This window comes from Limanda limanda, chromosome 22, assembly GCF_963576545.1.
Source record: "Limanda limanda chromosome 22, fLimLim1.1, whole genome shotgun sequence".
Classification (NCBI taxonomy): domain Eukaryota; kingdom Metazoa; phylum Chordata; class Actinopteri; order Pleuronectiformes; family Pleuronectidae; genus Limanda; species Limanda limanda.
Window position 1 is genome coordinate 17202360 of NC_083657.1, and position 17863 is coordinate 17220222.

The 17863-nt window shown below is 41.5% G+C and overlaps 1 protein-coding gene across 1 annotated transcript in view; it reads left to right on the forward strand.

Moving 5' to 3' along the window:
* eml3 (EMAP like 3) overlaps nucleotides 1-17863 on the forward strand; it is a 58642-nt gene that overhangs the window by 19856 nt on the left and 20923 nt on the right. The window contains exons 2-6 of the mRNA XM_061095630.1: nucleotides 482-658; nucleotides 2441-2555; nucleotides 2732-3238; nucleotides 8881-8991; nucleotides 9245-9273. Of these exons, the coding sequence (XP_060951613.1) occupies nucleotides 482-658; nucleotides 2441-2555; nucleotides 2732-3238; nucleotides 8881-8991; nucleotides 9245-9273 (939 nt within the window). The remainder of the gene's footprint in view (nucleotides 1-481; nucleotides 659-2440; nucleotides 2556-2731; nucleotides 3239-8880; nucleotides 8992-9244; nucleotides 9274-17863) is intronic.

Genomic DNA, 17863 nt, shown 5'->3' on the forward strand with positions numbered 1-17863 from the left:
ACCAGTCAGACAGAAACACCGGGTTTTCCCAAGATTCACCTCAGGAGTCAAAGTGAAAATGCAGCCCATGACCAATTCATACCGTCGGGGTCCCTACCCTTTATTGTGTGTGTGTTTCCTGACACAAGTCCTATAGATCATTCAGAGTAGTGAATTATTAATCAGTTATGTTGCATTTTATTGCAAGAAAGAAAAAAAATTAAAGTTGTCTTCTTGAATGTTGTTTGAATATTTGATTCTTCATATTATAACTTTAATTGGGGTTGCACTATGGCTGTTAACAGTGTGGTTTTGTCTTTACTTTGAATTGATGTGATCTGTGCTTGATGTCTCGGGCCTGTGATTTTAAATCATGAAAGAGCAGATTTTGGATTAATCTGATGAAAGTGTTTAATCCAGGCTCACAGAAGCCAGGCTTTCCACACCAGATTCTGCCCCTCTGAGTCTTATTTATGACAGACCCCTCTGACCTCTTTTATAGATGATGTATCAGCAGACAGCAGTGCTGAGTTCCCGGACAGAGCATCTATGATGGAGGTGCGTCTGCAGGCACAAGAAGATGAGATCACGCTGCTGAAGTCTTCATTAGCTGACGCCCTACGCAGGATCAGCCTCCACGATCAGCTACTGCCATTACTGAAACAGCAGCTCATTGCAGGTAAGGGATTCTCAACCCTGCAGGCTGATGGTGCACTTTTCACAGTTTTTAGTTTTGTCTTCGAAGAACAAAGACAACCTTCAACTTTACATCTTCATCCGATTCTATTCAGCTTGTGGCCAAGAGGGTTCACATGTAGACATCACTTCATTCAGCTCAGCTCTTGATCTCAGGTTGAGCTAATCAATGACATCAACATGCAGGCCACACTATAAACACTAAACTGAGAGTTTGTCAAATCCCCAATAGATAGTGCATGCTCAGAATGCATTGATGTAGCTAATGAATATAACTGACTTCAATCTTGTTTCACCGATAGGAACACCATCAGAAAATAAATGGAAAAATGATTGCATCCCTTTAATCACTTTGAATATATTGAGAATTTGCTAGATCTCACAAAGGATTAGCATCAACAGGTAACTCTAGTTTGCAGAAAGTCCTTTTGAGTCTTGAGAGGGCCCTGATAGGGAGTTACAATACATATGTGGTCACAAGCAGAAGAACAAGACAAAAATAGTCGAATGGTCTCCAGCGGAGAGCAATCAGTACAGAAACAACACGTAAATTCGTAAATGAAACCAGAACTGAAACATGACTAAAAACCACAAGTAAACAGACGAACTGAATCTAAAAAGTCTATACAATGTGATTGTCTTCATATACCAGGATATTAGAGCCAAGTCAAGATGAAGCACGTTACTATCATAATCACTGCTCGAAATACGCAGTGGCAATAAGCCCCCCCCCCTACCTAGTGTTCCAGTGTTATGTCCCCCCCCCCCCAAAAAAAACTATGTATATAGGCAGATAAACAGATATCGAAATAAATAATAAAATAAATCGTTATGATTAGATTTGAATTATTTAGCTTCTTTTGCAGCAATGAAGTTTAAACCCAGCGCTGCGTCATAATCTGCAAGAAGAACTTCTCTCCTATCTGCAGGTGTGTGTGTGTGTCGGCGTGTGTGTGCTTGTCTCAGTCGCTCTTGACATTCACATTCATTTAGCCATTAATCAATGCGGATTATGAACCTGGATTGTTGTGTTTACTTTAATCCCTGTGTGCTTCAGGTTACATCTTGTGTTGTGTGTAGAAGTTGAACTGCGTGGGTGCAAAATGTCAGACATTTTTTCAATGTGTACCATAAACATGTTTCATAAACTCGAGAGCGAATCCAACAAGTAAACTTCAGTACAGTTCAGGTCTTAATAACTCCGGATTAGTGTTGTTTATTGTTAATGTGTAAAGTGAGTCCAGGTCAGCGGGGGGGAGTGACGAGGGAGGACATGTGGCACAGTGCAGAGATACTGGACCTATCATGTGTGTCTGCCCCAATCCTGAGGGAGCACTGGTGCAAAATGAACGTAGCAGAAACCCTGCCTACCAGAAACCCACATTTTAATGACAATTAGAAGTGACAAATAATTTATACAAGATTTTTTTCCAGAGATTACACAGAACTTTGCTCTTGAGGCTTTCAGAGGGTCTCAAGGGGCAATCAAGGGGTGTGGGGGGGGGGGGGGTCTGACCCATATTCTGATCCCATAATTTGGCATACATTGTGAGTCATTACCAACAGTTTGGTTTCAGTGATCAAAGAGTTGGCGAGTCACTAAATAAAATTATATTTTGTTTTAAAACATAGCCATGGCATTGGCTCTAGTAGATAGATCTCATAGAATGGTAAGAGACCGTGCCTTTGATTGTTCATACATGGAAAAGCCGAACTTGAGAGTATCTCTCCAAACTCACTGATAAATAACCGTCTCTCCATCCAGTGAACCCGGGTGCTGCACGAGTGCTGAATCAAGTGTGCTGCTCCGATGGTTGCACCAGCAGCAGAAAACTGTCGTCCAGCTCAGCCGTTGACGGGAGCCGCCATGCTGCTGCCAGGTACTAGACCTACCGACCAAGGGCTTAGAAATACAGTATCATGATGGGCCACAGTCAGTTTATTGTACATGTTGTTCTACTGATCAATGCAGAGGCCTGATTGTGTTCATATGATGTCTGTGTGATCTGCCGACATGACTGTTCTGTGTTGCTCTCAACCTTTGAACTATCTCTAGCCAACTGTCAGACAGCATTGTGACCAATGCCAATGGTCACATAGGAAGCCTGAAGTCCATAGAACCCAGACCCGGACCAGTAACACTGGACAGGTCAACCCAGACAGATCCCATCCTCAGAGGGCCGGACGCTGTGCAGGACGGGATCTCTCTCTCCGGATGTGTCAAGAACCTGGAACTGGAGGACGCCCTCCCTCCAGGACAGGCGGTTGAGGGGACACGGGCCAAGCTCCACCGTGTCCCGGGGATGGAAGAGGAGGATGAGGAGCAGGATGAAGATGAAGAAGCAGGAGGGGAGCAGGAAAAGGAGCTGAGTTGGACGTCATCAGTAGAGGAGCCCATCCAGCCCACCACAATCAGAGGCTTGCAGAGGGAGGACTACCAGGATGGAAGCTCCTCTCCAGAGGAGGTGGCTTCTCCCTCGGCCTCAGTCAGAACCTCCGACCCGAACCTGAGCTCACGCTGCGGACCCCTGGCCACCATCCAGGAAGGACAAAAGGCGCCTCTGTGCGTGAGCTCGCCACCACTGCTGTCTTCATAATCATCTCCTGTCTTTTGATTCGACTGCATGGCTTTTGTCTCATAATTCAACCCTTTCTCTAAATCTGACTTGTGTGACTGCAAACCCCAGTTGTTCCGCAAACCCTCTTATTAAACAGTCGGTGTCAGGTTGCCAGGTTGTGATTATGCTGTGTTGTAGAAGGAAACCCAAGGGAAATGACATGCTCTGTCATCATGTTCACTCTAACCTGTATGTGGTTAGTTTTCCATTTGTTTGAGTGGGGGCCTGGGGAAGCATAAAGCCACGGCATAACATAATGGCGGCAATCGTCCACACTGAGTGACACTTCCCAGATTAGCTGTATGGCAAACAGAGCCAGGTGGAAAATGTGATGCTAGGGAAATTGAACGCAGCATAATGTATGAAAAGGGCAGGAATAAGGTGACAGCATGTACTGTATACACATGTGACTGAACAAGAGAGGTTGGGGGTGTACAGATGTAACCTTTCAAGGTCAGACATTTTCTTTGTACTGGAACATCTGTCCAATCTGTGTGAAGTCAACTGGGTTTTGCACAAACACACAACATTTGTATATATTTTTTATACGCTGCTCTTTAACAACCTTTTAATCATTGTCCTCCTCAATCAACAAGGATCTCTTGCATCCCGTGATTTCTCCGCTCTCCACCGAAGAGATTTCTGTTCTAACAGTGTGTAGGAAGCACAGTGCTGGCTCACTGCTGCTTTTGTTTACTCGGGTATTTGCCTGTGCATGCAGGTTAATAACTCCGGATTAGTGTTGTTTATTGTTAATGTGTATAGTGAGTCCAGGTCAGCGGGGGGGAGTGACGAGGGAGGACATGTGGCACAGTGCAGGGATACTGGACCTATCATGTGTGTCTGCCCCAATCCTGAGGGAGCACTGGTGCAAAATGAACGTAGCAGAAACCCTGCCTACCAGAAACCCACATTTTAATGACAATTAGAAGTGACAAATAATTTGTACAAGATTTTTTTCCAGAGATTACACAGAACTTTGCTCTTGAGGCTTTCAGAGGGTCTCAAGTGGCAATCAAGGGGTGTGGGGGGGTCTGACCCATATTCTGATCCCATAATTTGGCATACATTGTGAGTCATTACCAACAGTTTGGTTTCAGGGATCAAAGAGTTGGCGAGTCACTAAATAAAATTATATTTTGTTTAAAACATAGCCATTGCATTGGCTCTAGTATCATATAATGGTAAGAGACCGTGCCTTAGATTGTTCATACATGGAAAAGCCGCCATGCTTCTGCCAGGTACCAGACCTACCGACCAAGGGCTTAGAAATACAGTATCATGATGGGCCACAGTCAGTTTATTGTACATGTTGTTCTACTGGTCAATGCAGAGGCCTGATTGTGTTCATATTATGTCTGTGTGATCTGCCGACATGACTGTTCTGTGTTGCTCTCAACCTTTGAACTATCTCTAGCCAACTGTCAGACAGCATTGTGACCAATGCCAATGGTCACATAGGAAGCCTGAAGTCCATAGAACCCAGACCCGGCCGACTTTCTTGTTGTGGCTTTTGACAGGGGTTTCGTTGGTGATGAATAACATGTGCTCTGGCCTCTCAGCTCAGCTCTGTCATGCCCCTCTATGGAAACCTGAGGTACTGGGAAAGTTGTCAATCAATCAATCAATCAAGTTTTATTTGTATAGCCCACATTCACAAATAACAATTCGTCTCATGGGGCTTTAACATTGTGTGACATCCTCTGTCCTTAACCCTCAACAAGAGTAAGGAAAAACTACTAAAAACCCTTTTCACAGGTAAAAATATGTAGAAACCTCAGAGAGAGCCACATGTGAGGGATCCCTCTCTCAGGACGGACAGAAGTGCAATAGATGTCAGGTGTAAGAAAACATCATCAGGATTTTTAGCAGCATCCATTAGGCTAAACATTTTATAAATACTATGTGTCAGGCAGTCCCGTTGAAGGTGAGGAGGAGAATTTTAAATTCTATTCTAGATTTAACAGGAAGCCAGTGTAGCGATGCTAATACTGGAGAAATGTGCTCTCTTTTCTTAGTTCTCGTCAGGACACGTGCTGCGGCATTTTGGACCAGCTGCAGAGTCTTTAACGACTTGCTGCTGGAGCCTGATAATAATGAATTACAATAGTCCAGTCTCGATGTAACAAAGGCGTGGACTAGTTTTTCTGCATCTTTTTGCGAAAGGACATGTCTGATTTTTGAGATATTACGCAAGTGGAAAAACGCGGTCCTAGAAATTTGTTTTAAGTGACTATTAAAGGACAAATCAGGATCGAAGATCACTCCCAAGTTCCTGACTGTGTCATTGGAAGCAAGGGCAATGTCATCTAGCGCAGCTATATCATTAGATAATGTATCTCTAAGGTGTTTAGGGCCGAGTATTATAACCTCTGTTTTATCTGAGTTTAATAAGAGAAAATTGCGGGTCATCCAGGTTTTTATGTCCTTGAGACATGCTCGAAGTTTAGTTAATTGATTACTTTGATCAGGTTTTATTGACAAATATAACTGGGTGTCATCCGCATAACAGTGAAAATTTACCGAGTGTGTCCTGATAATGTTTCCTAGTGGAAGCATATATAATGAGAATAAAATTGGGCCGAGCACAGACCCCTGTGGGACACCATGGTTAACTTTGGTGCGCACCGATGACTCATCATTGATTTGAACGAATTGGGAGCGATCAGCAAAATAAGATTTAAACCAGTTTAAGGCCGTTCCTTTAATGTTAATTAACTGTTTTAGTCTCTCTAATAAAATTTGATGGTCAATTGTGTCGAATGCTGCACTGAGATCTAACAGAACGAAGACAGACACAAGTCCCTGATCTGAAGCTATTAGAAGGTCATTAGTGACTTTTGCCAGGGCTGTCTCTGTGCTATGATTGGTTCTAAACCCAGACTGAAAGTCTTCATATATATTATTTTCCTGGAGAAACTCACACAGCTGATTGGCTACAACTTTTTCTAAGATTTTAGATAGGAAGGGGAGATTAGATATTGGCCTGTAATTTGCTAAAACCTCTGGGTCTAGGGTGGGTTTTTTGAGTAGGGGTTTGATTACAGCTATTTTAAAAGACTGTGGTACATAACCTGATGATAATGACAGATTGATTGTGTTAAGTAACGAATTATCTATTAGGGGCAGAATTTCTTTAAGTAATTTAGTTGGAATCGGATCTAAAATACAGGTTGTTGGTTTAGAACCTGAGACTATTTTGGTAAACTGATCACGGGTGATCAGAGAGAAGCTGTCTAAATAATGGGAAGGATTCTCAGCCGTTTCTGAGATCTCTATTGTTGGGAGGGTATTAGTGCCAATTGAGGGCAGGAGATGATTGATTTTATTTCTAATAGTTAGAATTTTATCATTAAAAAAGGTCATAAAGATATTGCAATTTAGGGATCGAGGAATACTGGGTTCGGTGGAGGTGTGACTCTCTGTCAGCCTGGCTACAGTGCTGAAGAGAAACCTGGGGTTGTGACTTCACCTTGACATTCAACACTTTATTTAAAGACCAGCGGTGCAGAGATGTGGTCCGAGGCCAGAGTTAACGGTAGACGGCGAAGTTTTATTCGGTCCCATGACACTCCCTCTGGTGATGCCTCTGCTCAGTGGCATTTCACAGGAAACAGGGGGTGTGCCATAAGAAATCCTAAGAGACAATAAGCGCTTGTTTACAGCTGGGTTTTTCTTGTTCATTTAGTCAATTTGTGATCCTCAGCATTAACACAGGAAATTAGTTTATATCCTCTTCAAGTTACCTTTTTTAGGATTATCATTCTGTATGAAAGTGGTATTCCTTTTCCAAAAGGGACTTCATGATAATACCAGTTCATTACAACATGGGTTTTAATTTTCATAATTCTGTTAGTATTTCTTTGAGTCATAATAACATTGTACTCTCCTAGCTGAGATCTAGGATAATGGACAGGCTTGTGATCAAGCAGGTTGTAAACAAATGTCTCCAAACTTAAATGGAAGAGGAAAATGCTGTCCTACTTCATAATCTATCACAGTTTACTGACCCACTTTGATCCAGTATGTTCACTATGGTTGTTCGCACACAATCTACCTGTGCAATGAGGGATTATGAGTGAGATTTCAGGTGTACTCACTTTTGTTTTCCCTCCAAATTAAGTAGTTTAGATGACTGTTGGCTTCTTTACAACCTGTCTGATCACCTGCTCTGCTAAACTTCATGCCCTTCGCAGATTGTCAGTAACTGATAATTCGCTTAACTCCTGACCTGAAGCGGTGGAGGGATCAAGGTCCGAAAAAGAGCTGCTTGTGCTACCTCAGCAACCTCAGCTTTTGGCCGAGGCAGAGAGTTTGCATAATATTAATTAACTTCATTATTGTGTAAGCTTACAGGTTATGGTTTTGGTTTTAAATGGTTTTGTATTTATATAGCGCTTTTCTAGTCTTGATGACCACTCAAAGCGCTTTACAGTACAGTTTTACATCACACACACATTCATACAGTGCATCTATTCGCAGCACTTTGTTATTCTATGAGGGGCAATTCAGGGTTCAGCATCTTGCCCAAGGACACTTCGGCATGCAGATGGGTCAGAGTGGGGATCGAACTGCCGACCTTCAGGTTGGAGGATTACCACTCTACCCCTCAGCCAACGCCGCCCAGGTTATGTGAGAACCAGCTCCATGTAGGAGTGGAACATCCACTGTGTGGGAGGTAGTGTAACACTGTGGATAGATGCTGTTCCAGAGTTTAAGGAAACATTAGCAACTCTGTTCGCCTCTCTAATGGAATTTGGGGTTTGCCAGACATGATTCAAAATGTCAAAAATGGATTTCTATAGTAAACATGACAACGGAGCTTTGTATGTTCTGTTACTATGTTGTACTCTTAATGGAGCTAATCAGTTTTACCCTGTAATACAATAACAATGAAGCTGTGAACTAAATCACAGCAAGGTAGTGATTAGATGACTAGCTATAGCTGGTCAAATATGTCATTTCAACTGGAAAATCATCGGCAGATAGAAATGAGAAGTTCACTGGTAAATCTTCCTCTGGTTTAATTCGAAACTTGATTTTTGCAGAAGCCTGACAGGTGAAGCAAAGGTAACTACTGGGATAAGTGAGCCGCCAATTTTTCTGGTGAATGCAATGTACTTTGAAAATAAAACCCATGTTGTAATAGGTCAACATTTATATTTGGAATATATATAAATGAAGAGTGGAATGGTGGTGCGGTGGTTAGCGCTGTTGCCTCACAACAAGAAGGTTCCCGGTTCCTTCTGTGTGGAGTTTGCATGTTCCCACGTTTGTTGTGTCACAGTCCAAAGACGTGCAGATTGGGGTTAGATTAATTGGAGACTCTAAATTGACTGTAGATGTGAATATAAGTGTGAGTAGTTGGTTGTCTCTTCTTGACAAATCAAAAAAAATAAAGTGTACGCCATGGATGGAAGGTAATATGGAAATGACATAAACCTAAAACTAACGAGCATGTTTCTGCATGTTTCACGCTTTTTATTTACAAATAGTTTGCATGCATTTGAGTACTACTTCTGTGTGGACACAAACTGAGTTTCTACTCCTGGAAGCTGAAGACGATTCTCTTCCTATCACGCTCTAGGGTTCGTAGAAACAGTGAGAAGCTGGGGAACCCGGAAAGGCAGAGGAAGCGTCTGGATAAGAAGGCGGCGTCCTCAGCTAACCTCCTAGCACGCTCCCCGAGCTTGGAGAAGTGAGCCCCGCTGCCATCACTCACAGCTGTCACCACACAGTCACACTGCTCACTTTTTCCTATGGCTGCTGCAGCCTCACATATCTCATCAAAGCACAGAGTGACTGATGGCCCCTAAGAATAATAAGAACAATTCCATTCCCATGAAAAACCCAGACAGACACACACCATCTGATTCTGAAGTCAGGACCTGGAATGTGTTTGAAATCAAATTTCACGTATCTGTCTCACATGTTGTTTTCTGTCTCCACAGCCGAGCTAAGGAGATGATTGCCACTGCAGGTACGAGTGCTCTTCTCTGTTTTGTCTGTCTAGACTGAGCTTGACTTGCAGTGACATCACTCACTGAAGTGTTCATCACTCGTATCTGTATCCAAGTGTTTTTGACTGCTTCGACCTTAACCTCGAAAAAAAACGAAAAATATTTTTTGGCAACTCTCATAACTTGGTCATTTACATCAATAAGGTTAAATAACGCATGTAGGTAAACTGCAATACAATTCAACAGTAGCACAAACTTCCGCCTCCACAATGATCCCACATTTTAATTCACCCTGTTTTAAAGGTAGAACCTGAGCAGAAATGTTGTATTAGTCTGAATTAGTATATATAGAATATAATACTCAACCCAATTATGATGCTGGGAGCTTGCATTTGTGACATCATCTTGATGATGGGTGATTGGAATGGAGTCCAGGCTGATGCAAGCTAAACCAGGACTGTGTCCAAAAACACCCACTCTTTAACTTACCCCTACTTTACTCTATAGGTTCTATGTAGAGCACTATATAATGACACTTTTTCTGACTTTCGGACACTACTCTGCGCATTTTCTCTGCGGCAGTGATGAAATCATTGTTGCAGGATTATAATGTACAACAACATTGGCGGGTGGAAAATCCCACAATAGATTTTAAATGTTTATTTTGAACTTTTAGGTTAAAAAAACAAACATGTTGAATGACAATCTTTAAATGTAGAAATAAACCGTTTTGTAGCAGTTTGTGCTGTGATGTGCTGCCCTGCTCATATTTTGCATTTGTACAACAGCTCGGGCTGTTCTTGCTCCCCTCGCTCCTCTCATCTCTCTAGCGCAATGCATGATGGTATATATTGCTTGGTTAGTGACCATAGGTTGTACAATATTTGTGATACAATATAATGGGAAACAATGAGTGCAATATATAGTGAATAGAAAATTTCACCAAACATTCAGACACCACTACAGAATGACAAACTCAATATATATTGGACTGTAAAGTGATTATATAGTGAGGGATTTCAGAAATAGCACAGATTCAACCACCTCAGTACAAAAAGTAATTTCTTCAGTTTGCCACCTGCCTGCAGAGTATCTCCAGTCCGGGGCCAACTGAGATGTTTGGATTGATGCAGGGCCTTCTGATTGGCAGGGGAGCAATTTATTTGTGCTATGCAAAAACAGCACGGCAAGATGTGTTTCTGTCCAATGAATGTTGTCAGTAAAACCCGTAGTGGAACAAATATAGACATGCTGCATGGATTTAGAACGGCTTCTGGGGATTTGAAAAGCCCTCAATATTTATGATCACCATCACATGTTGCTCTGTTTATATTCGGGACTTTTCCCATGTTTTCATGGGTCCAGACTTCGGCATTGGCAAAGCATGAATTGAACTGTGCTTCTGTACTTGTGCCCAGGCAGCTTCTCTCTGTTTCACACATGTAGTCATTTCCCGACCAACCACATTTGTGGTTAGCATAGCTTTATGAGTGTTGGCCATGAGTCTGGTTATAGTAAGCCCGGTTTGATTTAGGTTTCATTCCTACAGCACAGAGTGTCTTTACCAGTTGAAGCTAGTGGACAACCTTTTCTAAGTAGGCTCAGTATGTGGTATTGTACCCCAACCTTTCAGCCCCTTTATTTCAGGTTGTAGATAGTAATGGAGATGCAGCAATAGTAGCTTCAATCAGAGATCTGGCTTCAACCTGAACTTTGTTTATTTTTAGCTGCTGTACCCTGGCTTCAGACCTGTGATAACTTGAAACATTGCTTTGAATTTGGCAACAAATTTGGAGGAGATTGACTGTGCTGTTGCACATGTAGTAAGTGGACTTACAACATAACTGGAAAATGTTATATAATAACTTGATTGACTTTAATAAGTGCTCGTGGAAACAACTGCCACAGCTTCCATGTTGACTAAAAGGATGTAGACAGGACAGTACTTGCTTCTGAATCACTCAGGGAAAACAGGACAGACAGTGCCATTGTTAGTTTTTCACTCGCCAACAGTGCTGTAGAAATAATCCACCATTATATTAGGTAAGGTTAGGAGACTTTAGATTTGACATTTTAAAATGTAAAGTTCTTGGCTGACTTTTCAAAAAGCAACTTCCTCCAATAAAATTGTTATAGCAACACATCTGAAGTCATGTTAGATTTTCACTGAGGCTCTGTGAATGAATGCAATGTTGAATTCTATGATTATGTTGGCTGCATTAGTTGTGCCACCACATAACTGTCATCAGAAGAATACCTTCTTTACTTTTACATTTATATTAGTGTAAAAATCATACAACAGAAACTGAGTGAGGGAGCTGCTAAAGTGATGTCAGTTCAAAACAACTGCCTAATGTACCTAATATAAGGTAACATTTATTTATTTTTTTATTTTTACTAAGAAGATAAAATGACTTACCACTCAAAGTTATATGGATGAATGGTGTTCAAATCACAATGACTTAAACCTTAGCTCCCAAAAGTGAAGCCACAACATCTCAATCATCCCCTGGTGGCTGGTGGTGTCATAAATCCCACCCGCATCCATGTAAGCAGAGGGGACATGCACCAAACATAAATGTTTAATAATTTTCCCCAAGAGATGGTTTATTTCCTTTTGTTAGTCATCACACTAGTGTATGTTCAAGTTTTTAAGTTATTTGTTGCTGTAGTGATGTCATGACAGCTGAAATTGACTTGTGATTGGTCAGGCAGGTGTATTGGCATATTGACCTTGTTACTGCAGCTCCAGTCCATAATCACTGGGCACACTTGGAGTCAAATGACACCATGAAATATCAGCCCCCTTATCCAGGATATTTTGGTTTATTCGGTGGGAGGAAGTGGAGACATGTCGTCCATCTTTATATTCAGTCATCGCCTTAAATACTATGATAATATGTGTGTATTAGAAGGCAAGAAGTGTTGACAGGTAGATGGGAAGCCTTAACATTTTAGAAAAACCTGCCCAGATACCTCCTGACATTGCTGGTGTTGCGGGTGGAAATCAAAGGCAGGAGGCGTCGTTCTCAAGTTAAAATTAAGCAGGTTTATTCAGAGGTCACAGGTCAGGAAACTGCGGTGTCTAGCAAATGATCATGCATGGTCCACTGATCCTGTACAGGAAAAATGGCGGTGAGGCAGAGTACGCAGAAAGCTTATATATTGATACTGGGCATGACAGAGGTTCTTCTTCGATTGGGATTGGTCGGATCTCGTCGGGTCGTCCTCCTGGCGTCGTTTGGTCCTCCTCCTGGCGTTGCGTGATGACGTGCAAGCCGTGTCGCGGTTACTCAAGTTCATGAGCATATTGCCTCGTGTGTGCGCTTATTTTATGTGTGTGTGAAGTGAAGTGAGGTCATAGAAACTGCGAGAAAGGCATGAAAACCTCTAGTCTAATCTGTCCGCTGTGTGTGTTTGGGGGAGTCTCAGAACTAATATAATGAAGTGATTCATGAAGCCAGAGGTTTGAAAACCTGTTACCTGTCCGCTATTGCAGACTCCCTTTTTAAGGAGTATGAAACATTCTGAAGTTGAGAAGCAAGAGAAGAACTATGTGTTATGTATGTACAACACGGGGAAGGCAAAGGGCAGAAAAGGGCAAGGCAGAAAAACAAACCCAACTTAAACAAAAACGTCAAAACATAGCTGTGATTCAAAGAATCACAGCCAGCAAACAAAAAATCTCAAAACAAACCTGACTGTAAACATTCGGAACAAACTGAACCCAAACAATGTCATACTGACTTTGCCCCAGAAGAGATAGCTCCTGTAACTCTGTTTGATGTCTAATGCAGCTAAGGAAATTATGCTTTAATACAGAACGAGAAATGAGAACCGGTGAAAGATTCATTATTAACACTAAGCAGCAACAGTTATTGAAATCATTTGTATGAAGTATAATATCTAGCTAAAACTGTTCCTATCTTTATTGCTTAAGAGTTCAGACACAGACTATAGTTAAAAGTTTGAAATCCCTCCAGACTCTCTTAATCCCCCTTTAGGGTGTGACCACTTACTGGCGAGTTCCCCTCAACCTTTATCCCATCCAGTGCAAACCCGTCCCCCTCCTCATCATCATCGTCGCGTCGTCATCTCCATCTTCCTCAGCTTCAGCTTCACAGCATCAGTTTCCCCTTCAGCATCCACAGCATCCACAGCACCCATCCCCAGTTCAGCATCCACAGAACAGCTGGGGATGAGGCACGTTTTCCTTCATCAGAGCAGAGTCTACAGCCTTGTCATGTCATGGTGCGTAGAGGTGGAGAGGGCACTGGTCACCCAGCCACCAGGGGCAGTTTGGAAAAAAATGTCTTTCAATCACTTCCTATCAGTACACACACATAACCCTTCCTGCCAGTAGAAGGGGCCAGGGCCATTCGTTTCTGTGTGACCAAACAGGGTACAGGAGCGAGCTGTGCAGATTTCAGCTTTTTTCAGATCTGCTCCAAGAACAAAATTATCAAGAATTGTCAGTGAGGCTTTTTTAGTCTTTAAGAGTCAATGATCTGGATCTTAGCTTGTAAAGATCCTTTCGTGGAATTAATACTTGCCAACAGGCCATGTGTTTGAGCTTGCACTGTACCAAGCCAGGCGCAGGGCGTATTGTCGGTCGTGGTGGAGGAGGTGGAGTTAACACCGGATGGGAGTGAGTTGTGGAATTCATGAAGCCCAGTTCCCAGAGTTTGAAAGGATGACAAACAGAAAAATTATTAATTTACTGCGATGCGTAATTGAGATTAAAGTAGATTATATAAATTTATAATTAAAAGAAACAAACAAAATAATCGAATCAAAACATACATACCCTCTTTTGGTATTCAACAATTTCATAAAACTTTTGAGGTGTGGTCGGCCAAATCAGTGGACATTAAAAATAAAAGGTTAAACAAGTTGAATTTCAATGAGCAGCAGATATGACAGTGTTTGAGTATTTGAGTTCAAACCATTTTCCAAAATTCATTCGACTTCTCCATAACACGACAATTCAGAAGCTTTGACGTCAAACTGTCCTGTGATAAAACAGGAATCACATACAAAATACAAATGTGTGAGAGATTAGATTCAATCAAACGTCTCAGAGTTGACAGCTGAAACAATTCAAAACAATTTAAAAGTTATTCTGCCACAATTTCCTTCATGATGAAATAAAAACAATAATTGGAGCTTAACATCACCTTTCAAATTAAGAGCCTTAGATGTTAAGATAACTGGTGAAACAAAACAACAAAATAAAAACCTTCTTTCCAGAGTTTGAAAGTTAAAGTGTCCAAAATGGGGGCTGTGGCTGAGGGGTAGAGTGGTCGTCCTCCAACCTGAAGGTCGGTGGTTCGATCCCCAGTCTGAACCATCTGCATGCCGAAGTGTCCTTGGGCAAGATGCTGAACCCTAAATAGCCCCCCATAGAATAACAAAGTGCTGCAAGTAGATGCACTGTATGAATGTGTGTGTGAATGGGTGAATGTGAAACTGTACTGTAAAGCGCTTTGAGTGGTCTTCATCAGACTAGAAAAGCGCTATATAAATACAAATCCATTTACCAAAATAAATTTAAATCTAATTATAGATATGACATTCAAATAAGTGTGTAACCAGAGGGCCTTGTATTATGGTTTCTGCATTTCATTTAAGATGAAACCGGCTATGAGTTAAAGTGTATTTGACCTCTGACCTTTAACTGGATTTTAATTTATTCTTCTTCAATGGTGAAACATATTTATTTTAGGACTCTCCAGAGTTACATGGGGGTTGAATCAAACTTCTAGTTTAAATTCCAACTGTAAATAGATTTGACATGTCTTGACTATTGAATTCTTAATGGATGATTTGAATATGGAATTAAAGCAACTACAGGTGAAAACAAAGAAATATCTAATTCTAGGCAGCACAAAATTTAGTTTAAAGTTAAGTTAGAATTTCTCATCCTAATATGATTGATTCAGCTCATAACTGTACTTAGAGATGGGCTTTAAAAAGACACCTTAATGTGATTTTGTTAATCACTCATCCTTGAATTTATATTACAAATCAAATTAATAACTTGTGAAGTATTAAACTGGTGTCTACTATTATCCCTCCTGTGTCAGGTAATAAATAAAATAAGATATTAAATTAATTCTCCTTTCCTCTAATAGATAAGATATATTTTGGAAATATCTGAAAGAACAAATTTGTGCCAAAAAGTGTAATTTTAAAAATTCCTTCTGGAATTCTTTACTTCTGAATGAAGCAATATTAAAAACAAACAAACAAACAAACAAATAAACAAACACCAAGCCTTCTTATGATGTCAACGCCAGTTGTAAGCTGTAAGGCTTCTGGCCCTCCCCCTTTTCATCCTCTGCTGTGCAAGTCTTAATCTTTCTTTGGCAAGTCCTAAACACATTTACCCCTCCCACCCTTACATACAACATTTATCAGATGGCAATCGCATATAACACCCACTAGTTTAGGAAAAAGTCGTTTTCCAGTCAGTTTGTCGCTCCGTCAGTTTTTTCTGTGTCTTCAGTCAGCCAGCTGACCTTGAGACATTTCTCTCGTTTCCACACACACAAACACTCCTACTCCCACACACACTGGGAGTTATCTCCCTGCACACAAGCACACGAACATTCACAGCCCAAGCGCGCTCTCTGCCACCTTTTTTTTTTAAATTTCGGGCAGAGACCGGACTCCCTCTTTTGAGATTCAAAGGGCCGCGCCCCAAGGTTTTCTACCAGTCACTCAGTCCAACAGCCACACACTTCCATTCATACTAGTTACTTCACATCCTCTCTATATTATATAATCTAAAGTAGTATAATAATTTTTATATAAGTAATTTCCTCTTTCAAATCCTTATTCGTAACAGCCTTCCGTTATTTGTGCCCAATTGAAACAATGGTGTGTCTGGTTTGTAAAGCTCCTTGTGGCATTATTCAAATCAGTTCTTATTTCAGCCAATGGGCGGGAAGGTGAAGGTGCTGGGGTACAATGTGTCAGGTGGTGCCAAGGTGCGCCTGATTTACCTTTGACCTGGGCCGAGTGTGAAGTAACCTCCTTCACTTCGTACGGTCCAGTCCACCTGGGTTCTGGCCACTTTCTCTTGTGAACCTTGACTCTTATCCAGTCACCTACTTTTACCTTCGGTTCTGCAGCTTCCTCCGGATCAGTCGCCAGGGCCCTGGTGACCTGATTGGAGAGAGCTGCAGTAAGAGCAGTTAAAATCTTCATATAACTTGACATTTCAATCTCAAAACATCCACGGGTTGCACGTGACCTCCATCCCTGGGTGGTGTCAGGGCTCCAACACTGATTGTCATATACATTGTCTTTTTTAAGTGGGATACCGAATTTGAGTTAGCTACTACTCACACAACAAACCTGCAGATCAGGCATAGTTATTTACAGTGTGTGTGTAAAATTTGAACTACTACTCAAACACAAACCTGGAGATCAGGCATATGTATTTACAGTGTTTTGTCTTCGTTTCTATTTTTGAAGTGGGAGACCTGATTTGTGTAAAATTTGAACTACTACTCAAACACAAACCTGGACAGCAGGCATATGTATTTACAGTGTTTGTCTTCGTTTCTATTTTTGAAGTGGGAGACCTGATTTGTGTAAAATTTGAACTACTACTCAAACACAAACCTGGACAGCAGGCATATGTATTTACAGTGTTTGTCTTCGTTTCTTTATTAAAATACAACCATCACCATTGCATAATACACAGCATTTTCAGACCATTTTAATTACTTTGTTAAATTTATCATATGTAACTTGTACTCACTCTCAGGACTTCTGATCAAAAATTTAGGTTTTCTCTATCACGACAATATGCAGATTTCAATTAAATAGGCTCTGCTCACCTTTTAATAGTACAGCGCTGTTTGATCAGGTTCCCAAGGCGATACAAGTCACTTCAGGACGGTTCTTTCCCCATCCAAGAGACGGCCTCCTCCCCGACTTGTTGCTCTCCACTCCGCTCTTTCAATCGTTATAGAACCATCCTCTGCTACCATTTTGTTGCGGGTGGAAATCAAAGGCAGGAGGCGTCGTTCTCAAGTTAAAATTAAGCAGGTTTATTCAGAGGTCACAGGTCAGGAAACTGCGGTGTCTAGCAAATGATCATGCATGGTCCACTGATCCTGTACAGGAAAAATGGCGGTGAGGCAGAGTACGCAGAAAGCTTATATATTGATACTGGGCATGACAGAGGTTCTTCTTCGATTGGGATTGGTCGGATCTCGTCGGGTCGTCCTCCTGGCGTCGTTTGGTCCTCCTCCTGGCGTTGCGTGATGACGTGCAAGCCGTGTCGCGGTTACTAAAGTTCATGAGCATATTGCCTCGTGTGTGCGCTTATTTTATGTGTGTGTGAAGTGAAGTGAGGTCATAGAAACTGTGAGAAAGGCATGAAAACCTCTAGTCTAATCTGTCCACTGTGTGTGTGTGAGGGAGTCTCAGAACTAATATAATGAAGTGATTCATGAAGCCAGAGGTTTGAAAACCTGTTATCTGTCCGCTATTGCAGACTCCCTTTTTAAGGAGTATGAAACATTCTGAAGTTGAGAAGCAAGAGAAGAACTATGTGTTATGTTTGTGTGTTTACGCTATGTGTATCTGACTACA